Source organism: Monodon monoceros, unplaced genomic scaffold, assembly GCF_005190385.1.
Source record: "Monodon monoceros isolate NGI ecotype Baffin Bay Population unplaced genomic scaffold, NGI_Narwhal_1 Super_Scaffold_4, whole genome shotgun sequence".
Classification (NCBI taxonomy): Eukaryota; Metazoa; Chordata; class Mammalia; order Artiodactyla; family Monodontidae; genus Monodon; species Monodon monoceros.
This window is the reverse complement of record NW_021703781.1, coordinates 79,775,427-79,800,562: the sequence shown is the minus strand read 5'-3', so window position 1 is coordinate 79,800,562 and position 25,136 is coordinate 79,775,427. Positions and strand designations below refer to the sequence as shown.

Genomic DNA, 25,136 nt, shown 5'->3' with positions numbered 1-25,136 from the left:
ACTGACGTGATTAGCTACTTAATTTGCTGAATACCCTGCAGAAAGTAGCCCAACTGAGTAGGGATTCATGCTTTTCACCACAACGGGTAAGGACAAGTCTTTGTGACAAAAGATGCCTCCAACCGAAGCAAAATGGTAAATTTACAGTGACTCAAATAACAGAGACAAGACAAGACGTCTGGAGATTGGTGGTCAGCTGGTTTGGGGTTGGTTCAGAAGCTCACATTGTTAGAGCCTGGATGCCTTCCTACTTTTCACTAAATTTCCAACCAGCTGCCCTCATGGTGATAAGAAGGCTGCAGCAGCTCCAGGGAGCTTCCACTGGCAACAACAGCAGGAAACAACTAAGCCCCCAACCATCCAGCCCCTTTTTTAAACAGTAAGGAACATCTGTCCCAGAGCCAGCCATGCCCCTAACAGACCCACTAGCCAATCACTGTCAAAGGACTGGCTTATACTAATTTTAGTTAACCAGAAAGGATCTCGGGCTCGGCGCTTTGGTGCAGAAGCCGGTGGGGCTCTGCGGTGGGGTACGGGGGCCGGCCGAGCCTGAGCACGCTCCAGCCTGGACAGGTCCCTCGGCTCCCTGAGATGAGGGCAGTGCAGCTCCGCACAGCACTGGGTCGGGGGTGCGATGCCCACGGTTTGGAGACTGCTCACAGAGGGAATCCCACCCCACGACGGCGCGGACAGCAAGGCCTCGGTTTCCCCTTCCGCACAGCCCAAAGGCCCCGGCAGCTCAGGCCTGCTGCCTCAGAGAAGCGGGTGCTCCCGGGGCCTCCAGACGAGAAGCTACAGCACAACGAGCAAACCCGGCAGGAGGCAACTGCGCGGTCTCGCAGCAACCGGGCGCCCACTCCCGCCCGGAAGTTGAAGCTGCATCCCCGGGACTACATCTCCCAGAGACGCCAGAGCTTCTCCCATGCTGATAAGGCCCGCTGCGCCTTCCATCAGCCAACCAGCCACAGGAAGACGGCCGCAGACTGGGCTCGGAGACCAATCACAAGAAAGGAGGCGGGCGCTCCTCCAGCCGGTCCAGGGTCTGTAGTCGAAACGTGACGAAACCCTAAGAGTAGGTTCTTTGGAGCCCCACGGCCGACTCAGTGATCGGAGAAGTGACGTTCAGCCCTCTTCCCGAATCAATGACCTGAGGCAAACGTCCCCTCGTCTCCTCAAGGCTCTGGCCTCCGCTACTCCGGCCTGTCGCCTGGGCCCGCCGGGTCTCGAGGGTTCCTTGCGGCGCCCCGCCCCCAGCCCCTCATTGGCTCCCTCGGGGCACGTGGGCGAAGAGGGCGTGCTCGCGGCGGCGTGGTCCGGCGGCGGCACCTTGCAGCCTGTGGGGATGAGAGGCTGGGCGGACTCGGGCCTGGGCCCGCATGGACCCCCTGGCGCTTGGCCGGTGGCGACGGCGGAGGCCAGAGGAGCTGCAGGTTCCGGGGGACGCGGTGAGTCCCCCGGGGTCTGGGCCTTAGGAACGGGAAGGCGGCGGCTCTCGGCGGGCCCCCACTGGGCCGCGCGTCTCCTGGCGCCCTGCCTAGGAGGAGGCCCGGCCGGAGCGGGGCACGCGCACCTGCTGGGGCGGAGCGTAGTGGGCGGGGCCGCCCCCTCAGACCGCGCCTGCGCAGAGATGCGAACCCGGGCGCTCAGGAGCATTGGTGACGTAGGGTCCCTCAGATGTGCGCGGGGCTCCCTGCAAGGTCTCGATGTCTAGGTCAGGGGGGTGTCCTGCGTTCTGCACGCCGCTGTTCCTAAGTCACGCCTGCACGTGCAGGCGCTGGACTGGGTGTGGTATGGGTGCCAGGTGAGTAGACACGCCAGTCCTTTGCTGTGAGAGAGCAGGGTAAGAGGTGATCAGTAAGGGGGGCCAGGGCCTAATCAAGCTGGGGTGGGTGGGTAATCGGGGCTGTGTGAGGCTTGAAGGGGAAACTGTGGGTAGGAAGCGCGTAGGCTTTTAGGGAACTGAAAGAAGTCTTGTGGGACTGGAGCAGGAGTGCAGGGCCTCTGAGCTGCGCTCTTGTCTAACACCTCTGCCTGCTAATTGCTGTTTCTCACTTCATCTCGTTTATTTCCTTCTAAGAGCAGCAAGGATGTGCCACCATACCGAGCTTCTTAATTGTTTGTCTGCTTCTTCTGGACCTACGGGCTCCATAAGCACGGGGTGTGCCTTCTGAGTTAATGCAGGCAACGTTTTTCTCAAATGTTTTGCACAGCATAGCAGGAGTGACGAGCTTTCTACTCTGCAGCATGTTTCCTCACCACCCCACTGCCTGACCACGAGCCAGTATCACTTATGTTCTGTCACAGTGGCGCCCCACTCCCTTGTGCCATATTACAGGGCATAGGTTAAGCTTCTGGAACAGAGGGACTTCAAACCACATTGGCTCAAACCGGATGGAAGTTTGATTCTCCCGTACATTACAGTATGGAGGTGAGCCCAGGGCCGTGGAACACAGAGCCGCTAAATATAAGTATGGGACTGGTGGTACCCAGATCAAAGACATCCAGGGACCCAGTTTCCTTTTGTCCGTGGCTTCACCACTCCCTGGGTGTTGTCCTCCAGACAGTGGGAAGTAAATAGTAGAATGACACGATCATACTGACATTTAAAGAGCTAACTCTTTCCACAGAGCAGCTTTGTGGGAAATGTAAGGGATAATGGTCAGAGGGGTGGCCAGGAGTAAATAGATCGTGAGAGGCGTCAGAGGTGCAGACAGAGGGCAGTGAGATGGTGACAGTACACAGACTTGGCTGTATATTTTGGAGGAAGAACTGTCAGGTCTTGCTGGTGGAGTAGATGTGGGAGGAAATGTAAAGGGAGGAGTCCAGGTGACTCCCAGGGTTGTGACTTGAGCACCCAGATATGCAGTGGTGCCGTCATTGAGGAAAGATTGACGTGTGACTGCAGGAGAAAATGAGGAATTCCTGTTAGGCCACACTGAGTTGTGTGTCTTAGAGACATTTAGCAGAGATGTGGCAGATACCGGCAGTCCTTGAGCGGCTACCATGTGGGTTATCAGTTTCACAACAATCCGTTATTATACCCGTATTGCTAATGAGGAAACTCAGGTACAGAGAGGTTAATCAACTGGCCTAAGGGTACACAGCTAGCAAGTGGTGGCAGTAGGTCTTAAACCCCGCTGTCTGCCTCCAGAGCCTGTGTTCTTAACCACTGGGCTATACAGCTTCCCATGGGGGGCTTGTGGAACTAAAACATGGGACTTCAAAACGAAGTCCTAAATTGGCCGTAAAATGATGAAAAGTGTGATGCCATGGGCTGTCAGGGGTGGGGAGCCGGAGGTCACTATTGATCAGAGAGAACAGGAAGGGCTTAATGGAAGAGACCTTGAGTGATCTTTCAGGCTGGAATTGCTGAAATTAAACGCCCAGGTTGAGGCTACAACACTTCCTGATTGTGACCAAAGAAGGATGAGGTGGTATCTTATTGCTGTGGTGTATATTGCCTCCTAATTTGATAAAGTTCTTGTTTATGTTGTATTGTGTCCTAGTCTTTGATCTAATAATCCAGATTGAGTTCAATTAAGTAGCCAAGCTCTTGTCCCAAGTTTTCCATTCTCCCTCTCACACACACACCCCCCCTTCAGAATTTGGTCACTCAGGAAGTGCAGCTCCTTTCCTACCTCTGTGACAGCCTAGTGGCCCTACACCCTGTGCGTTAAAACCAGCCGTGGAGTTAGGAGCTACAGCCACCAGGACCCATCTCTGGAATGAGTGAGTCTCATGAACCAGAGTCAGGTGCCTCTCCTGTAATCTTGTTAGTGTCCTGATCATGGTAAGGTTGGCTAATGTGGTAACACGTGTAGCAGTTAAATATCAGTAGTGTTTATCGTCTCCGTTGGGTAGCCGTTTTTTGAGCATCTATTGTGTATCAGGAACTGTTCTAGGCTCTGGAAGAAGAGACGTGAGGTCCTTGCCTAGGTTGACCCCGTGACTCGGGGCATCCAGTGCCTGGCTCCTTTCAGTCCCTGCCCACCACACTCACCATTCCTTTAAGAATAGAAGTTTCTGCCTAGAACACCTGAAGATTCATGTCTACTCAGCCTTTCATCTCCCTGAAGACTCTCCTTCCATAAAAGCTCTGTAAAGAGCAAGTTCTCTAGGCAGAGCATACCTGAGATGCCTGGGCTCACGTTGACTTGATATTTTTTTCTAGTTTAATCTGAGGTGATCCAAGATCCCTTTTCCCAGCTTTTGGTTCCTAGGGATAAGTGGCCATTTCCTGTGTTGTAATTTCTTTCCATTCTTTGTCACTGTCCTTTAGAAATAAAATAGAAGGATACATTAATTGATTGGCTATTACAGGGTTTTTTGCCTATCATTTTTCTTTCTTTTTATTTATTTTTTAACAACATTATTGGGGTATAACAAACTACAAGTACTTGAAGTGTACAATTTGGCTTTTTGGCTATTATAAATAATGCTTTTATGAACATGTTCAAGTTTTTGTATAGACATATATTTTTATTTCTCTTGGGTATATACCTAGTGGTGGAATTTCTGGGTCATATGGTAACTCTCTAACCATTTGAGGAACTGCTAAATTGTTTTCCAAAGTGGCTGCCACATTTTACATTCCCACCGGCAGTGTATGAGGGTTTCAGTTTCTCTGCATCATCACCAACACTTAATCTGCTTTCTAAATTGTAACCATTCTAAGTGGATATGAAGTAATACCTCTTTGTAGTTTTGATTTGCATTTTCTTGATAACTAATGATGTTGAGCATCTTTTCATGTGTTTCTTTGGCTATTTGTATATCTTCTTTGGAGAAATGTCTGTCAGATCCTTTGCGCATTTTTAAATTGGGTTGTCTTTTTATTATTAAGTTGTAATAGTTCTTTGTATATTTTAATACCACTCCCTTATTGGATACATGATTTTCAAAATTATTCTATTTCATACCCCAGTATTTTTCCTAAAAGTCATAGTTTTAGCTTTTACATTTAGATCTACATTCCATTTCAAGTTAATTTTTATATATGGTGTGAGGTAAGGTTCCAACTTCATTCATTTGCGTGTAGGTATTAAGCTGTCCAAGCACCATTTGTTGAAAAGACTATTCTTTCCCCCCATTTAGTTGTCTTGGCACCTTTGCTGAAAACCAACCCACTGTAAATGTGAGGGTTTTTTCCTGGATTCTCAGTTCTGTTCCATTGATCAGTATGTCTGTCCTTATATCAGTACCATATTGTCTTGATTACTGTAGCTTTATAATAAGTTTTGAAACCTGGAAGTGAGAGTCCCCCAACTTTGTTCTTTTTCAACATCGTTTTTGCTATTCTGGGTTCCTTGAATTTCCATAGGAATTTTAGGATCAGCTTCTCAATTTCTGCAAAGAAGTCAGCTGGAATTCTGATAGGGATTGTATTGAATCTATAGATTAATTTGAGGAATATTATCTCTTAATATCGTAACAATATTAAGTCTCTGATCTATGTACATGTGATGTCTTTCTAAGTTTCACTGATTTTTCTCTATTGCTTTTCTATTTACTTTGTCAATAATTTTCACTCTCATCTTCTTTATTTCCCTTTTTCTTCTCATGTTGGGTTCACTGGTTCTTTTGTTTCTTGTGACTGAAGGTGGATTCTGAGGTCACTAGGTGGAGGCCTTTCATGTTTTCTAACGTAGGCACTGACTGCTATACATTTCTTCTTTAGTGCATGTAATGTTTTGTTTTTTATTTTTTCAGTTCAAAATGCTTTATAATTTTCCAGTTGATTTTTTCTTTGATGCATTTGTTATTTAGAAGTGTGTTATTTAGTTTCCAGATATTTGGGGATTTTCTAGAGATCTTTGTTACTGCTTTCTAGTTTAATTCCACTGTGGTCCAAGAACATACGTGGTGTGACTTGAATCCTTTGAAGTTTACTGACACTTTTTTCTTTTTCTGAAAGTTAATTTAATTTAATTTTAAAATTTTATTGTAGGAAGAATGCTTAACATGAGATCTGTCCTCTTAACAAATCATAGGTGTACAGTCAGTTACTGTTGACTGTAGGTACAGTGTTGTGCAGCGGGTCTCTGCTGATGAATAGCTCTCCATTTCCTCCTCTCCACAGCCCCTGGTAGTTAGCATTCCAGTCTTCGTTTTGTGAATTTGACTATTTTAGATACCTCGTATAAATGGAATCATGCAGTACTCGTCTTTCATTATCTTGCATATTTTGCTTAGCATAATGTCCTCAATGCCCCTCCATGTTGTTGCATATTGCAAAATTTCCTTCTTTTTAAGGGCTGAATGGTATTCATTGTTTGAATATACCACATTTTCTCTATCCATTCATTTGAAATGGACATTTAGGTTGTTTCTACATCTTGGCCATCGTGCATAGTGCTGCAGTGAACATGGACATGCTAAATATCTCTTTGAGATGTTGGTTTCAATTCTTTTTGATAAATGTCCAGAAGTAGGATTGCCAGATCATATGGTATTTTTAATTTTTTTGAGGAACCTCCATACTGTTTTTCCTATGAGATGACTTCTTTTATGACTCAAAATATGGTTAGTCTTGGAAAATGTGTATTCTGCTGTTGAGTGAAGTGTTCTATAAGTGTCAGTTAAGTCAAGTTGGTTGATAGTTTGGTGTATATCTTCTGTATCCTTAACAATTTTTTTCATGTCCTATAATATTTTTAATGTTGTAACAGTTTTTGTGAGATGGTATTGAAACCTTTGAATATAATTGTAGATCTGTCTTTTCTCCTTGCAAACAACTTGCAAAAACTCCTTGCAAAAACTTCTATAAGTTTTTGTTTCATGTACTGTGAAACTCTTATGTGCATATACATTTATGAATTGTATGTCATCTTGATTAAATGACTCCTTTGTCATTATGAAATCACCTTTTATATCCCTGGTAACATTCTCCATTCTGAAATTTATTTTGTCTGATATTAGTATAGCCACCTTAGCTTTCTTTAGATTAGTGTTAGCATTGTATATCTTATTTTACCTTTTTACTTTTAATCTATTTGTATCTTTGTATTAAAGTGAGTTTCTTGTAGACAGTCTATAATTGGGGGTTTTTGGTACTTAGTCTGACAATCTCTGCCTTTTCATTAGAGTATTTAGTCTATTTACTTTTAATGTGACTGTTGATATAATTAGATTAAAGTCTGTCATCTTTTTGTTTTTTATTTGTTTTATTTCTTTTTGGTTTAGTAAGATATTTTTTATGAGTTCATGTTATTTCCTTCATTGACTTAACTGTAACTTTGTTTTTTGCTTTATGATTTAGAATGTGCATCTTCAAATTGTACAGTCTGTCATCAGGTGGTACCATACCACTGTACATGTAAGAACCTTACAATATACACTTCATCCCTCTCCTCTCTGCTTTTCTGCTCTTGTCCTACAGTTTACCTTGATATATGTTGTAAACCATATATATTATTACTATTTCTGCTTAAACAGTCATCTTTTAAAGAAGTTTCAGTAACAAGAGCAAAAACTTACTGTTTGCCCACAGAGTTACCATTTCCAGTGCACTTCATTCTTTTGTGTAGATTCGTATTTCCATCTGGTTTTATATTTTGGTTTTCTTCCTGAAGGAGTTCTTTTAACATTTCTTATAGGACAAACCTACTGGTGATAAAAATTTTGACCTTTTGTATGTCTTTACTTCACCCTCATTTTTGAAAGATATTTCTACCACATATGGAATTCTAAGTTGGTAGTTTTTTCTTTCAGTACTTTAAAGATGTTGCTGCGCTGTCTTCCTAATTGGTTTGTTTCTAATGAGAAATTTGCCGTCACCCCATCTCTGTTCCTCAGAATGTAAAATCTTTGGCCTCTGTGTCCTTTTCGTTTTCTCTTTATCAGTGGCCTTGAGCAATTTGCCCATGATGTTCTTTGGTATAATTGTCTCCATGTTTTTGTGTGTTTGGTGTTACTGAAATTCTTGGATCTGTGGGTTTATAGTTTTCCTCAAACTTGGGACATTTTCAGCCATTATATCTTGAAATATTTTTTTCTGTTTCCCCTCTCTTCTCTCCTACTGGAACTCCAATTATACATCATTTAAGCTTCTTGAGGTCATACCACTGATGCTCTGTTCATTTTTAAAAATCTCTTTTCTTTATTTTCAGGTAGTTTCTATTGCTGTGCCTTCAAGTCCACTAACCTTTTCTTCCGCAGTGTCTAATCTGCTGTTGATTATATCCGTTACTTTTTTTTAAATCTCAGACATTGTAGATTTCAACTTATAACGTTTGATTGGGATTTAAAATATCTTCCATATCTCTGTGTAGCATTCCAAACATATAGAATACAGTCAAAATAACTTTCTAAATGTCCTTCTCTGCTAATTCTTACATCTGTGTCAGTTTGGGGCTAGCTTTGATAGGTTGTTCTCTTCACTGTGCATCATATTTTTCTGCTGCTTTGCTGGTCAGATATTGTGAATTTTACCATATGGGGTGCTGGATATTTTTAGATTCCTGTAAACATGCTTGAACTTTGTTCTGGGTCACAGATAAGTTACTTGGAAAAAGTTTGAGCCTTTGGATCATGCTTTTAAGATTTGTTAGGTGAGACCAGAATAGGGTTTGGTCTAGGGCTAATAACTCCCTACTCCTGAAGCAAGATCTGTGTAGTCTGCCCTCTGCGTCATGAGTCATGAGGTTTTCCAGGTTTGGTGGCAGGATCAGACAGTATTCCCAGCCATGTCTGAGCACCAGGCACTACTGCTTCTAATCCTTCCGGGTGGCTCTTTTCCTGCCCTTGGGTACTTCCTTTACACATGTATGCTGATCAGCACTCAGCTGTATGTGTGTGCATCACCCTGTTTCTTGCTCTAGGCCACTGTCTTTTCTCCAGGGCTCTTTCCTGTGAGCCCCCAACATGCTCAGGAATGTGTTATGAACTCAGGGAATCCCCCAGGCTCTGCCTCGGTTCCCCTTGCCATGCCGCAGCCTGGAAACTCAAGGCAGTGAGGGAGGGCAGGTATAGGGCTCAGCCCGTTTGTGTCCCTCTCTCAGGGGTCACTGTTCTTTGTTACTTGTTGGTCAGTGTCTTGAAATCTGTTGTTTCATTTATTTTGTCCATTTTTGGTTGTTTCATGTAGGAGGGTGAATCTGGTCCCTGTTGCTCCATCTTGGCCTGAAGAGCTACTTGCATTATTGATTCAAAGCTTATAGAAAGAAGTTGCAACACACACACATATACTCAGTAAAGTTAAGTTTGAGGCACTCCTTAAACAGTGCAAGAATGTCAATTGTGAATGCTTTCTATCTGTTTTGACTTAGAATATTTAAAAGTTTGTGTAGGTTGTGCACTGCAGCAGTGAAGTCACTGCTAGCTAAAACCGCTAACAATGTGAATGTTTTCTGCACAGCATTTAGCTTGTCAGCCCTGGTGTGACTTTATTTAGCTGTGCTGTGTGGGCTCTTCTGCAGGTTGAAGATGCTCAGGTGCACATGCTGTTGGCAGACATGTTTTTCCTTGTGGGCACACCTGCACCTGGGTCATGTCTTCAGTCCAGGGATGAACAAGCTTGAGCTTTGTGAGAGGGCAGGTAATTGTGAGTTGCAGTCTAGAATGTTTTTGATGCAGCTGTTGAAATTTAGATGTGAGTAAATTGTAAACTTCCAATCTGCCGTTTTCACCAATCTTGGTATTATGAATAGCTGCCCCTAAATTAGAGGGCCGAGGATATTTTATATCCACTCTTTCTCTGGATAACTTTTAGATCTGCCTTTATTAACACTTGAAAAGTTATCCAGTAAAGCTAGTAGTCCTTGTAGGCAAAACCACTTAGACATATTGATGGCTTTAACTCCATCCAGGTTGTCCTATGGGGTTGAACTTACAAAGTGAGAAAATTCAGAGTTAAATTTGCTTGTTTCGTCCTGTAGGATGTAGGTTTTATGGCTCATCTGCTGAATGAGATCCCCACTGTGAAAATCTAATGAACAGGGACTTCCCTGGTGGCGCAGTGGTTAAGAATCTGCCTGCCAATGCAGGGGACATGGGTTTGAGCCCTGGTCCGGGAAGATCCCACATGCCACGGAGCAACTAAGCCCGTGCGCCACAACTGCTAAGCCTGTGCTCTAGAGCCCACGAACCACAACTACTGAATCCCATGTGCCTAGAGCCCATGCTCTGCAACAAGGAAAGCCACTGCAATGAGAAGCCCATGCACTGTAGCGAAGAATAGACCCCGCTCACCGCAACTAGAGGAAGCCCACGTGCAGCAACGAAGGCCCAACCCAGCCAAAAATAAATTAAAAAGCAAAACTAAACAAAACCCTAATGTATAGTAGCTGATGATGGGGGCCCCTGACAAAGCCCTTTTGTTTTGCCTTTCTGTGGCCACTCTTATTCTAAATAATTGTTACCCACTCTTCAAGAAACAAGTTAGTTATTTCTCTCACCTGTCTTTTAGTTTAGACGTCATCTGTTGAGCTACTTCGTATTGTCTGGTCTACTCAGTTTAATTGTATTCAGCCATTCTTCCATCTTGAAAAAGGAAATTTATCAATCATAATTCACCTTCAGTTATAACTCTAATACAGATACTCATACTGCCAGCTACACATAGCCTCAATCATTTCTAGTTTTCAGCAGATTTCTTTGTACACGACACAGAAAAGTCAAAATGAGGTTAGGTCAGTCAGGAGGTAGTTTTCCATGGTTTGGGCCCTTGTAGGTGTCTGTTGTGTTCAGCAGTGGCCCATGGAGGACCATGACCTGGCGTCTGCTTCTCTAATTACCAGGTGCCCAGAGCCAAGCGAGGCACCCAGTAGGTGTTCAGCACCTACTTTGTGACTGCTTAACGTGGAAGAGCATGTGTGTATGTGTGTTTAACTGAAAAGAAATGAAGGGAGGATTACATTGATGCATAAAATTGTTGATATTTTCAAAGTTTCATTTATTTAGGGGAAATTATAAATCAGCTGAGTGCAGTGTTCCCCTTCAGAACCATGCCCGTGGCCCATGACTTCTCAGATTTCCCTTTTGCGCTTATCATCAAGACCACGTTGATTAGGGTTTTTAAAATATTAAGTGTACAATGAAGTGATTTTTCGTCACTTTAGTTGTGCAACCATCACCACCCAGTTTTAGACTGCTTCACCTCAGAAAGAACTCTTGTGCCCGTTTGCAGTGACTCCCGTTCCCACCCCCAGTTCCAGTCAAGTGCTGATCTACTTTCTGTTTCTCTAGATTTGCCTTTTCTGGACATTTCATGTAAACAGAATCATACAGTGTGTGGTTTTGCAGCTGACTTCTTTCACTCTCATAATGTTTTTTGAGGTTCATCCATGATGAAGCATATATTAGTATATTGTTTTTTGATTGCTAAATAATATTCCATTGTATAGATACCCCACATTTTGTTTATTCATCAGTGGATGGACGTTGGGGCTGCTTTTCCTTTTTGGCTATTATGCATAGTGCTGAGAACTCACAAGGGTCACATAGAGATCATTGTGTGGACATATATTTTCATTTCTGCTAGATAGATGTCCCTCACTGGAATGGCTGGTTCCAATGGTAAATTTATGTTTAACTTCCTAGAAACTGCCAGACTGTTTCCCAAAGTGGCAGTAGTATTTTGCACCTCCACTGGCATCCTGTGAGTATTCTGGTTTGTCCACATCCTCACGGTGTCTGTCGTTTTGATTATAGTTATCCTCGTAGGTGTGAAGTTAGGTATTCACAGCAATATAAATTTGCATTTCCCTAACGACGAACGATGTTGAAGATCTTTTTATGTGTTTATTAATCATTTATATCTTTCTTGGTGGACTGTCTATTCAGGTTTTTTGCCCATTAAAAAAAATAGCTTTATTTATGTATAATTTTAAATGGGTTCCTGGACCCAGTTCCAATGTGTGTGTGTTGGGGGAGAGGCTTGCCCACAGCAGTTCTTGGACACCAGTAGGATGTCCAAGGATTCAGCTCAATCCTGACACTAACTACCCAGGGACAGCATCAGATCCCACAGGTAAAGGGCTCCGTCCCCCAAGGCTGCCCTGCACTTCAGATGCCCATCGAAAGCTCAGGTTGTTACCAACTGGCTGTAAATCAGAGGGTCCCACGACCCCCTCCTTAGATTCAATTAACTTCCTAAAACAGCTCACAGAACTCAGGAAGCCCGTTTACTCACTAGATTACCAATTTATTGTAAAAGGACATTGAAGGATACGAATCAACAGCCAGATGGAGAAACACATAGGATGAGTTCCTGAACAAAGGAGGTTCTGTCTTCCTGGAGCTTGGGGCCTGGCACACTGGTTGTGGAAGCGTCTGGTTCCCCATACTGGAAGCTCTCCGAACCCCCTCCTTCTGGGTTTTGTGGCGGCTTTGTTATGTACACATGATTGAACACTGACTCTGCCCCCTCCCCACTCCCCGGAAATCAGGGGGTGGGACTGAAAGTTCCATCCATCTAGTTTTCTACCTTGTTCCTCAGGCAGCAAGTCCCCCCACCCCCCAGGTGCTTTTCAAAAGTCACTTCATTAGCATAAACCCAGTCGAGGTGGAAAGGGGCTTGTTATGAATAAGGAGACACCCACTTCACCTTTATGGCTGTGAAGTGGTTTCAGGAACTGAGGACTAGAGACCACGTCTTATGACGGAGAACACTCACATTGCTTTAATCGCGTGGCAAATTCCAAGGGTTTTGGGAGCTGTGATCTAGGAACCATGGACAAAGACCAAATATACCTGAAAAATACGTGTTGGTCACCGGAATGACCATATATATATTTCTTATAAATCACAGTATTGCAAATTTGTATACCGTTAAGTCCACTCTGTTAAAGTGCACGGATCCGTGGTTTTAGTGTATGTACAGAGTTGTGTAGACATCATCGTAATCTAATTTCAGAACATTTTCATCACCCCCAAAGAAACCTGGTACCCACTAGCAGCTCCCCCTCCCCCAGCTCTGTCTCTTGATTTGCCTGCTCTGGCCAGTTCATATACATGGAATCACACAGTATTTGGTCTCTTGTGACTGGCTTCTTTCACTTAGCGTAATAATGTTTTTAAGGTTCATCCATATTGAAGCATATATCAGTATTTTATTCCGTCTTGTTTCTAAATAATATTGCATTGTATAGATAATACCACATTTTATTTAACCATTTCTCAGGTGATGGACATTCAGGTTGTTTGCACTTTGGGGATTTTATAAGTAATGATGCTGTGAACATTCATGACCGAGTTTTTGTGTGGACATATGTTTTCATCTCTCTTGGGTGGGTACCTAGCTGTGGAATTGCTGGGTTGTCAGCTAACTCTGCACTTAACATTTTGAGGAATCACCAAACTGCTTTGTAAAGCAGCTGCAGCATTTAAATTCCCACTAGCAACAAATGAGTGTCCCATTTTCTCCACATCCTTGCCATCACTTGTTTGGATTATAACCATTCTAAGTGGGTGGGAAGTGGTATCCCATTGTGGGTTTTTTTTTTTGTTTTTTTTTTTTGCTCTACGCAGGCCTCTCACTGTTGTGGCCTCTCCCATTGCGGAGCACAGGCTCCGGACGCGCAGGCTCAGCGGCCATGGCCCACGGGCCCAGTCGCTCCTCGGCCTGTGGGACCTTCCCGGACCGGGGCAGGAACCCGTGTCCCCTGCATCGGCAGGCGGACTCTCAGTCACTGCACCACCAGGGAAGCCCCATTGTGGTTTTGATTTGCCTTTTTCTAATGACTAATGATGTTGAACATCTTTTCATGTACTTATTGACCGTATGTATATCTTTTTTTTTTTTTTAAATTTCAGTCAGTTTTAATGAGGTATGGAAATATTGAAAGTTATCAGGAGAGACATTTTATGACAACACAATATTTCCCATATTTTTAACCCCACAATTTCTTTTTTTTTTTAACATCTTAATTGGGGTATAATTGCTTTACAATGGTGTGTTAGTTTCTGCTTTATAACAAAGTGAATCAGTTATACACATACATATGTTCCCATATCTCCTCCCTCTTGCGTCTCCCTCCCTCCCACCCTCCCCATCCCATCCCTCCAGGTGGTCACAAAGCACTGAGCCGATATCCCTGTGCCATGCGGCTGCTTCCCACTAGCTATCTACCTTACGTTTGTTAGCGTGTATATGTCCATGACTCTCTCTCACCCTGTCACAGCTCACCCTTCCCCCTCCCCATATCCCCAAGTCCGTTCTCCAGTACCGTATGTATATCTTTGTTGGCAGAATTACTATTCAGATCCTTTGCCCGTTTAAAAAATTGTGTTGTCTTCTTGTGAAGTTGAAAGACTTCTTTTTATATTCTGGAGACAAGTCCTTTAACGTGTGTATGGTATGTAAACAGTTTCTTCAAGAATGTGCCTTGTCTTTTTACTTTCTTAATGGTGTCTTTTGGAGCCCCAAAGTTTTCGATATTGATCAAATCCAATTTATCAATTTGTTTCTTTTACGAGTCATGCTTTTGCTGTCCTATCTAAAAAAATCTTTGCCTAACCAAAGATCACAGAGATATTCTCCTATGTTCTCCTCTAAAAATTTAATACTTTTAGTTCTGACATTTAGCTCTCTGATCCATTTTGAGTTCATCTTTGTGTGTGGTAAACGATAGGGCCCTGTGTTTCTCTTTGTGCATATGGATATAGAATTACACCAGCACCATTTCTTATAAAGACTCTTCTTTCTCTATTGAGTTGTCTCGGCACTCTTGTCAAAAGTTAGTTGACCATAAATGGAAGGGTTTATTCTGGACTCTCAGTTCCATTCCATTGATCTGTTATGTGTATCCCTGTGCCATTACCACACTGTCTTGATTACTATAGCTTTATATTAAGTTTTGAAATATTTTTCATACATTATTGTAAAGTTTTTAGTGTTGCTTTAGTGTATGTTTCAGTCTTGTCTCCCCAGTTAGAATGAATGCACACTGAGCCCCAGCTCTGCCATCTCAAATCACCAGGCAAGTTACCTGAGGTTTGTGGACTTCATAGAAATAAAATTCCCTATCCTTCCTACGTCGCAGAATTTTTGTTTGTTATTGAAATAACAAATGCACGGACTTCCCTGGTGGCGCAGTGGTTAAGAATCCGCCTGCCAATGCAGATAGAACCCTTCCCGGACCACGGTTCTATCCCACTTGCCGCGGAGCAGCTAAGCCCGTGCGCCACAACTGCTGAAGCCCATGCGTCTGGAGCCCGCGCTCCACAACCAGAGAAGCCACAGCAATGAGAAGCCCGCGCACCACAAAGACCCGCTCGCCGCAACTAGAGAAAACCCACACGCAGCAACGAAGACCCAAATGCAGCCAAAAAACCCCAAAAAACCAAAAAGAACACATGCGGAAACACTCCAAGCTGTAGTTTTTTACCATTGCAGGGACGGTTACTAGGCTCCACCTGTGGTGAGTAGATTTTTACAATTTAGGGTTATAGTGTCCTTGGTAAACCATGCAAGCAGAATTAATCCTCAGCCTAGAGTGTGCATTTATTTGTCTTTTAACTGGAAGTAAAGAGTGGTTTTTCTTCACTCTCCTCCGCTACCTTCCTCTAGGGAACCAGCTGTCACTCCTGCCCGAGGCTCAACCTCGTTCATCTCCTCCTCGGGAGATGATGCATTCTCTTTGCCGAGCTAGACTTGGTCCAGGGCGTGGATGCAAGCCCGTGCCCGGTAAGGTGAGGAGTCTTCTGGAAAGGGCAGCTGAGGGAAGTGCAGCATCTCGATATTACGGTCCACGTGGCTGAAGTCCTGGGATGCCCTGACAACATGGGGTTGAGAGTAGGGACCCTAGCTTCTGGTGTTTTCTGCAGTTTGCTCTGTGCCGCAGAAAGCAACCCCTCCCCAAGAGCGCAAGGTCGTTTCCAAGCGTCACTGAGGGGGAATCTCTGCTTGATGGAAACACGCTTTCTTTCTCAACAACAGTCTGTAGGCCTTATCCATCCTGTTCATAAGCACTGAGGGTTCTGTATCAGAGCTGATGGACGTCTGCATCAGCTGTTCCAGAAAAAGTAAACTTTTCTTTACTACGATAGAGTTAAAAGTAACCTATAAAAAACTCACTCAGCAAATTTTCTGATAACTAGAGCTCAGTTAACCAGCATCACACATTTATAATACAAATGATCTTTCGAATAATCTCCATTAGTCAATAAAAATCCTTAAAATACCTTTGAAATGAAAGCTGAGATTATTGTGTGTGTGTGTGTGTAGAGAATTACCTTTAATTGCATTACCAACTTCTAATGATTTACACTGGCGTTCTAACTTAAATATGCTGGACATATATTAGCATATGTGTTATATATGCTTAACTTAAGGTTTTTAAGAGCGTGCCATTTCTTGCAGTGCTGACTGAAGAGGATACACGCTGTGTTTCTGTCAGGGTTCAGGAAGTTGGCATCTTTATCTTCCACATCCTTCTCCAGCACAGAGTCGAGAAATGGGTTTCCAGAGGTGGCCGCATGTCTGGGTTCAGTCCAGGGCAGAGCTGGCCCTCGACAGAGCCGGGCTGGACGGTGCTCTGTGTGCTCCCTGTTGCTGGCTCACCCGTGTGTGCCCGGGCGCATCAGGAGAACAGCCCCCGTCTGGTTTCTACGAGCCAGGGCTGTGCACTCCGTTTCTGCCAGCTCGTGAAACCTTTACCCCACCTCCTGTTCACCCCACTCACCAAGCTCGCCGGGGCCCCATCACTTCCAGTAAAGGAAAGAGTGCCGGCAGCAAAGGCATGACCTGCCTTCTCAATGGAGGGGAGCTTGTCTTTCCCAGACATGCCAGCTGTGTGTCCCATCATTGTGGGAACATGATACATCTTTTATGTTTTAATTTATGCATCTTATCAAGTGTCTTCTCTTACTCAACCATGTTCCTGTTTCAACTCCTCTCTGGCGAGGTTGCTGTTCGGTAGATCTTCAGTTATTAAGTAATGGGGTCTTTGTGTATACTCAGGATTTTAATTTTGTTTATACAGAGCAAGAGTCTTTTATTTGGGTCATAAAAGCAGAGTCTTCATCTGCTTTTATGAAGGCTGACAGAGCCTCTCTAGTAGGGAGTGGAAGAGAGCAGGCCATGCAGCACAAGCATCCCGGAGTTAAATGCCTCTGCATCCTTCGTCTTCCTCTGGTCCAGGCCAATCCACGATAACTGGAATATTTCCCAAGTAAATGATACGGATCAGTATCGTGTGCGGCCAGCTTTCAACAATCCACAGTAAATGGCAGAAAACATGAATAATTTAATCCACTCAGCTGGCTGAGGGCCAGCAAGCAGGTGATCCCCACATTCCCTAGAGGAGCACAGCCCTCGCCGAGCACCCCAGTGTCAGTGTGGCTCCCCTTTCCCCTGCCCCGGGATTTGGGGACCCAGCCCCGGCTACCTGAGCGCCGCGAGGAGTGTCAGCTTGTCGCCGGCTGTGGTCCCAGGTCTGCTGACCTTACTGTGCCAGAAGTTATTAGACTCCAGAGAGGAAGAGTTTAGAGTGTAGCTCCAGCGTGTGTGGACTCCATCCAGAAAGTATGGCTTGCGGCCGCAGTCGCCCACCCACGCCCTTTGCTTTCCTTCTTGGCAAGTGGTGTTGGGAAGGAGAGAGGGAGACAGTAATACCGCAGTTATACCAGCCTGTGACGCTACTGACGGGCAAGTCGCAGCCTGTGTGTAACATGGCACGGGCGCGTTTAGTATCTCCACTTCGTCCCTTTGCCCCGATGTTTTTTCCGCCGTCCTGCGCAGCACGCGGTGTCCTGGTTCCCTGACCAGGGATGGAACCCGCGCCCCTGCAGTGCAAGCGCGGCATCTTAACAACCGGACCGCCAGGGAAGCCCTGCCCAGATTATTGGAGCTTGACAGTAAACCCCTTTTACACGTCATGCCTCTTTTTAAAGTGTAAAGACTGAGCAGATCCTGAGTAACCAGAGATCTAGGTCCTTGGTCTTCCCTTGTTCAACACTTTGGTCGACTCAGGTGGGACACAGAAGGCGGCGTCATTTCCAATCACGAAGGCAATCCGCATGATTACGGCAGTATTTGGCAGTACTTTGATACACTAGAAAACAACATGGAAATCAAATTACACTTAACAAGGGGACGTAGCAGAGCCTGCAGTTGAATTTAAAGAACAAGGACAGTCAGTGGGCACCAGCAACGGGACGGTGCTTCCTGTGGAGGAGACGCGGAGCTGCGGGCACTGGCCTCGCGTGGACCCAATGCCGTGGTCGCCAGCACCGCTCGGCTGGCAGGGGTTTCTTCCCCGCAGGCTCAGGGCCGAGCTGGGGAGGTGGGGACGCGGCTCTCCTCTGTGGCTGGCGACAGGGCATTGCAAGTGTTTTGCATGGTGCGTTTTAAGAGGGATCTTGACGATTTAGGAACTCCAGGGCAGCGTGTCTAGGATGGGAAGACTGTGGAAAACCTCAGATACAGGATAGTGAAAGGCAGTAGGAAAGTTTGGCTGGAGAGAATAGCCTCAAAAGTACCTGAGAGCTGTCTTCACACATCGGAAAGGATTTTTATCTTATACACCTGTCACTGTTTACTTTATGTTGCTCAAGAGGGAAAAATTAGAATTAGCGGGCTGTGGGAAGGCAATTTGGCTTGCATCCGTATTTCTAGAAGTGTGGCATACATGCCACAGTGGATACAAGAGACTTTCTTACCTTCATTTTTTTTTTTTAAACATCTTTATTGGGGTATAATTGCTTTACAATGGTGTGTTAGTTTCTGCTTTATAACAAAGTGAATCAGTTATACATATACATATGTTCCCATATGTCTTCCCTCTTGCGTCTCCCTCCCTCCCACTCTCCCTATCCCACCCCTCCAGGCTGTCACAAAGCACCGAGCTAATATCCCTGTGCCTTGCGGCTGCTTCCCCCTAGCTATCTACCTTATTACGTTTGTTAGTGTGTATATGTCCATGACTCTCTCTCGCCCTGTCAAAGCTCACCCTTCCCCCTCCCCATATCCTCAAGTCCGTTCTCCAGTAGGTCTGCGTCTTTATTCCTGTCTTACCCCTAGGTTCTTCATGACATTTTTTTTCCCTTAAATTCCGTATATATATGTGTTAGCATACGGTATGTGTCTTTTTCTTTCTGACTTACTTCACTCTGTATGACAGACTCTAGGTCTATCCATCTCATTACAAATGGCTCAATTTCATTTCTTTTTAAGGCTGAGTAATATTCCATTGTATATATGTGCCACATCTTCTTTATCCATTCATCCGATGATGGGCGCTTAGGTTGTTTCCATCTCCGGGCTATTGTAAATAGAGCTGCAATGAACATTTTGGTACATGACTCTTTTTGAATTTTGGTTTTCTCAGGGTATATGCCCAGTAGTGGGACTGCTGGGTCATATGGTAATTCTATTTGTAGTTTTTTAAGGAACCTCCATACTGTTCTTCATAGTGGCTGAACCAATTCACATTCCCACCAGCAGTGCAAGAGTGTTCCCTTTTCTCCACACCCTCTCCAGCATTTATTGTTTCTAGATTTTTTGATGATGGCCATTCTGACTGGTATGAGATGATATCTCATTGTAGTTTTGATTTGCATTTCTCTAATGATTAATGATGTTGAGCATTCTTTCATGTGTTTGTTGGCATTCTGTATATCTTCTTTGGAGAAATGTCTATTTAGGTCTTCTGCCCATTTTTGGATTGGGTTTTTTTTTTTTTGTTATTGAGCTGCATGAGCTGCTTGTAAATTTTGGAGATTAATCCTTTGTCAGTTGCTTCATTTGCAAATATTTTCTCCCATTCTGAGGGTTGTCTTTTGGTCTTGATTATGGTTTCCTTTGCTGTGCAAAAGCTCTGAAGTTTCATTAGGTCCCATTTGTTTATTTTTGTTTTTATTTCCATTACTCTAGGAGGTGGGTCAGAAAGGATCTTGCTGTGATTTATGTCATAGAGTGTTCTGCCTATGTTTTCCTCTAAGAGTTTGATAGTTTCTGGCCTTACATTTAGGTCTTTAATCCATTTTGAGCTTATTTTTGTGTATGGTGTTAGGGAGTGATCTAATCTCATACTTTTACATGTACCTGTCCAGTTTTCCCAGCACCATTTATTGAAGAGGCTGTCCTTTCTCCACTGTACATTCCTGCCACCTTTATCAAAGATAAGGTGTCCATATGTGCGTGGGTTTATCTCTGGGCTTTCTATCCTGTTCCATTGATCTGTCTTTCTGTTTTTGTGCCAGTACCATACTGTCTTGATTACTGTAGCTTTGTAGTATAGTCTGAAGTCAGGGAGCCTGATTCCTCCAGCTCCTTTTTTCGTTCTCAAGATTGCTTTGGCTATTCGGGGTCTTTTGTGTTTCCATACAAATTGTGAAATTTTTTGTTCTAGTTCTGTGAAAAATGCCAGTGGTAGTTTGATAGGGATTGCATTGAATCTGTAGGTTGCTTTGGGGAGTAGAGTCATTTTCACAATGTTGATTCTTCCCATCCAAGAACATGGTATATCTCTCCATCTATTTGTATCATCTTTAATTTCTTTCATCAGTGTCTTATAATATTCTGCATACAGGTCTTTCATCTCCTTAGGAAGGTTTATTCCTAGATATTTTATTCTTTTTGTTGCAGTGGTAAATGGGAGTGTTTTCTTGATTTCACTTTCAGATTTTTCATCATTAGTATATAGGAATGCCAGAGATTTCTGTGCATTAATTTTGTATCCTGCTACTTTACCAAATTCATTGATTAGCTCTAGTAGTTTTCTGGTAGCATCTTTAGGATTCTCTATGTGTAGTATCATGTCATCTGCAAACAGTGACAGCTTTACTTCTTCTTTTCCGATTTGGATTCCTTTTATTTCCTTTTCTTCTCTGATTGCTGTGGCTAAAACTTCCAAAACTATGTTGAATAAGAGTGGTGAGAGTGGGCAACCTTGTCTTGTTCCTGATCTTAGTGGAAATGCTTTCAGTTTTTCACCATTGAGGATGATGTTTGCTGTGGGCTTGTCATATATGGCCTTTATTATGTTGAGGAAAGTTCCCTCTATGCCTACTTTCTGCAGGGTTTTTATCATAGATGGGTGTTGAATTTTGTCGAAAGCTTTCTCTGCATCTATTGAGATGATCATATGGTTTTTCTCCTTCAATTTGTTAATATGGTTTATCACATTGATAGATTTGCGTATATTGAAGAATCCTTGCATTCCTGGAATAAACCCCACTTGATCATGGTGTAGGATCCTTTTAATGTGCTGTTGGATTCTGTTTGCTAGTATTTTGTTGAGGATTTTTGCATCTATGTTCATCAGTGATATTGGCCTGTAGTTTTCTTTCTTTGTGACATCCTTGTCTGGTTTTGGTATCAAGGTGATGGTGGCCTCGTAGAAGGAATTTGGGAGTGTTCCTCCCTCTGCTATATTTTGGAAGAGTTCGAGAAGGATAGGTGTTAGCTCTTCTCTAAATGTTTGATAGAATTCACCTGTGAAGCCATCTGGTCCTGGGCTTTTGTTTGTTGGAAGATTTTTAATCACAGTTTCAATTTCAGTGCTTGTGATTGGTCTGTTCATATTTTCTATTTCTTCCTGATTCAGTCTTGGCAGGTTGTGCATTTCTAAGAATTTGTCTATTTCTTCCAGATTGTCCATTTTATTGGCATAGAGTTGCTTGTAGTAATCTCTCATGATCTTTTTATTTCTGCAGTGTCAGTTGTTACTTCTCCTTTTTCATTTCTAATTCTATTGATTTGAGTCTTCTCCCTTTTTTTCTTGATGAGTCTGGCTAGTGGTTTATCTATTTTGTTTATCTTCTCAAAGAACCAGCTTTTAGTTTTATTGATCTTTGCTATCGTTTCCTTCATTTCTTTTTCATTTATTTCTGATCTGATTTGTATGATTTCTTTCCTTCTGCTAGCTTTGGGGTTTTTTTGTTCTTCTTTCTCTAATTGCTTGAGGTGCAAGGTTAGGTTGTTTATTCGAGATGTTTCCTGCTTCTTAAGGTGGGCTTGTATTGCTATAAACTTCCCCCTTAGAACTGCTTTTGCTGCATCCCATAGGTTTTGGGTCGTCGTGTCTCCATTGTCATTTGTTTCTAGGTATTTTTTGATTTCCTCTGTGATTTCTTCAGTGATCACTTCGTTATTAAGTAGTGTATTGTTGAGCCTCCATGTGTTTGTATTTTTTACAGATCTTTTCCTGTAATTGATATCTAGTCTCATGGCGTTGTGGTCAGAAAAGATACTTGATACAATTTCAATTTTCTTAAATTTACCAAGGCTTGATTTGTGACCCAAGATATGATCTATCCTGGAGAATGTTCCATGAGCACTTGAGAAAAATGTGTATTCTGTTGTTTTTGGATGGAGTGTCCTATAAATATCAATTAAGTCCATCTTGTTTAATGTATCATTTAAAGCTTGTGTTTCCTCATTTATTTTCATTTTGGATGATCTGTCCATGGGTGAAAGTGGGGTGTTAAAGTCCCCTACTATGAATGTGTTACTGTCGATCTCCCCTTTTATGGCTGTTAGTATTTGCCTTATGTATTGAGGTGCTCCTATGTTGGGTGCATAAATATTTACAATTGTTATATCTTCTTCTTGGATCGATCCCTTGATCATTATGTAGTGTCCTTCTTTGTCTCTTTTAATAGTCCTTATTTTAAAGTCTATTTTGTCTGATATGAGAATTGCTACTCCAGCTTTCTTTTGGTTTCCATTTGCATGGAGTATCTTTTTCCATCCCCTTACTTTCAGTCTGTATGTGTCTCTAGGTCTGAAGTGGGTCTCTTGTAGACAGCATATATAAGGGTCTTGTTTTTGTATCCATTCAGCCAATCTGTGTCTTTTGGTGGGAGCATTTAGTCCATTTACATTTAAGGTAATTATCGATATGTATGTTCCTATTCCCATTTTCTATATTGTTTTGGGTTCGTTATTATAGGTCTTTGCCTTCTCTTGTGTTCCTTGTCTAGAGAAGTTCCTTTAGCATTTGTTGTAAAGCTGGTTTGGTGGTGCTGAACTCTCTCAGCTTTTGCTTGTCTGTAAAGGTTTTAATTTCTCCATCAAATCTGAATGAGATCCTTGCTGGGTAGAGTAGTCTTGGTTGCAGGTTTTTCTCCTTCATCACTTTCAGTATGTCCTGCCACTCCCTTCTGGCTTGTAGGGTTTCTGCTGAGAGATCAGCTGGTAACCTTATGGGGATTCCCTTGTGTGTTATTTGTTGTTTTTCCCTTGCTGCTTTTAATATGCTTTCTTTGTATTTAATTTTTGACAGTTTGATTAATATGTGTCTTGGCGTATTTCTCCTTGTATTTATCCTGTATGGGACTCTCTGTGCTTCCTGGACTTGATTAACTATTTCCTTTCCCATATTAGGGAAGTTTTCAACTATAATCTCTTCAAATATTTTCTCAGTCCCTTTCTTTTTCTCTTCTTCTTCTGGAACCCCTGTAATTCGAATGTTGGTGCGTTTAATGTTGTCCCAGAGGTCTCTGAGACTGTCCTCAGTTCTTTTCATTCTTTTTTCTTTATTCTGCTCTGCAGTAGTTATTTCCACTATTTTATCTTCCAGGTCACTTATCCGTTCTTCTGCCTCAGTTATTCTGCTATTGATCCCATCTAGAGTACTTTTAATTTCATTTATTGCGTTGTTCATCGTTGCTTGTTTCATCTTTATTTCTTCTAGGTCCTTGTTAACTGTTTCTTGCATTTTGTCCATTCTACTTCCATTATTTCGGATCATCCTTACTATCATTATTCTGAATTCTTTTTCAGGTAGACTGCCTATTTCCTCTTCATTTGTTAGGTCTGGTGCATTTTTATCTTGCTCCTTCATCTGCTGTGTGTTTTTCTGTCTTCTCATTTTGCTTATCTTACTGTGTTTGGGGTCTCCTTTTTGCAGGCTGCACGTTCGCAGTTCCCGTTGTTTTTGATGTCTGTCTCCAGTGGCCAAGGTTGTTTCAGTGGGTTGTGTAGGCTTCCTGGTGGAGGGGACTAGTGCCTGTGTTGTGGTGGATGAGGCTGGATCTTGTCTCTCTAGTGGGCAGGTTCACATCTGGTGGTGTGTTTTGAGGTGTCTGTGGCCTTATTATGATTTTAGGCAGCCTCTCTGCTAATGGGTGGGGTTGTGTTCCTGTTTTGCTAGTTGTTTGGCATAGGTTGTCCAGCACTGTGGCTTGCTGGTCGTTGAGTGAAGCTGGGTGCTGGTGTTAAGATGGAGGTCTCTGGGAGATTTCCGCCGTTTAATATTATGTGGAGCTGGGAGGTCTCTTGTTGACCAGTGTCCTGAAGTTGGCTCTCCTACCTCAGAGGCAGAGCCCTGACTCCTGGTTGGAGCACCAAGAGCCTTTCATCCACACGGCTCAGAATAAAAGGGAGAAAAAGTAGAGAGAATTAGTAGAAGTATGAGGAAAGAAAGAAGGAAAGGAGGAAAGGAAGGAAGGAAGAAAGAAGCAAAGAAGGAAAGAAAGGAGGGAGGGAGGGAGGAAGGAAGGAAGGAGGGAAAGAAGGAAAAAAAAAGAAGATACAGTAAAAATAAAGTATAATATAGTTATTGAATTAAAAAATAGAAAAAAAAAGGGACGGATAGAACCTTAGGACAAATGTTGGAAGCAAAGCTATACAGAGAAAATCTTACACAGAAGCATACACATACACCTTCACAAAAAGAGGTAAAGGGGGAAAAATCATAAATCTTGTTCTCAGAGACCACCTCCTCAATTTGGGGTGATTCGTTGTCTAAAGGAGGGAAGGAAGGAAGGAAAGAAAGAAAGAACGAAGGTAAAGTATAATAAAGTTATTACAATTAAAATTAATTATTAAGAAAAAAAATTTAAAAAAAAAACCATGGACGGATAGAGCCCTAGGACAAATGGTGGAAGCAAGAGTATACAGACAAGATCTCACACAGAAGCATACACGTACACATTCACAAAAAGAGGAAGAGGGAAAAAAATCATAGATCTCGCTCCTAAATTCCACCTCTTCAATTTGGGATCATTCCTTGTCTATTCAGGTATTCCACAGATGCAGGGTATACCAAGTTGATTGTGGAGCTTTAATCCGCTGCTTCTGAGGCTGCTGGGAGAGATTTCCCTTTCTCTTCTTTGTTCTCACAGCTCACAGGAGCTCAGCTTTGGATTTGGCCCCGCCTCTGCGTGTAGGTCGCTGGAGGGCGTCTGCTTTTTGCTCAGACAGGACGGGGTTAAAGGAGCCGCTGATTCGGAGGCTCCGGCTCACTCAG

At 43.2% G+C, this 25,136-nt stretch overlaps 1 protein-coding gene across 2 annotated transcripts in view; it reads left to right on the top strand.

The window, feature by feature from the left end:
• Nucleotides 1–1,297: 1,297 nt before the first annotated feature.
• Nucleotides 1,298–25,136, top strand: part of CUNH10orf143 (chromosome unknown C10orf143 homolog) — a 58,940-nt gene continuing 35,101 nt past the window's right edge. For both annotated transcript variants that reach the window (XM_029245533.1, XM_029245534.1), the window contains exon 1: nucleotides 1,298–1,445. In XM_029245533.1, coding sequence (XP_029101366.1) covers nucleotides 1,377–1,445 — 69 coding nt within the window. In that variant the 5' untranslated portion in view covers nucleotides 1,298–1,376. The remainder of the gene's footprint in view (nucleotides 1,446–25,136) is intronic.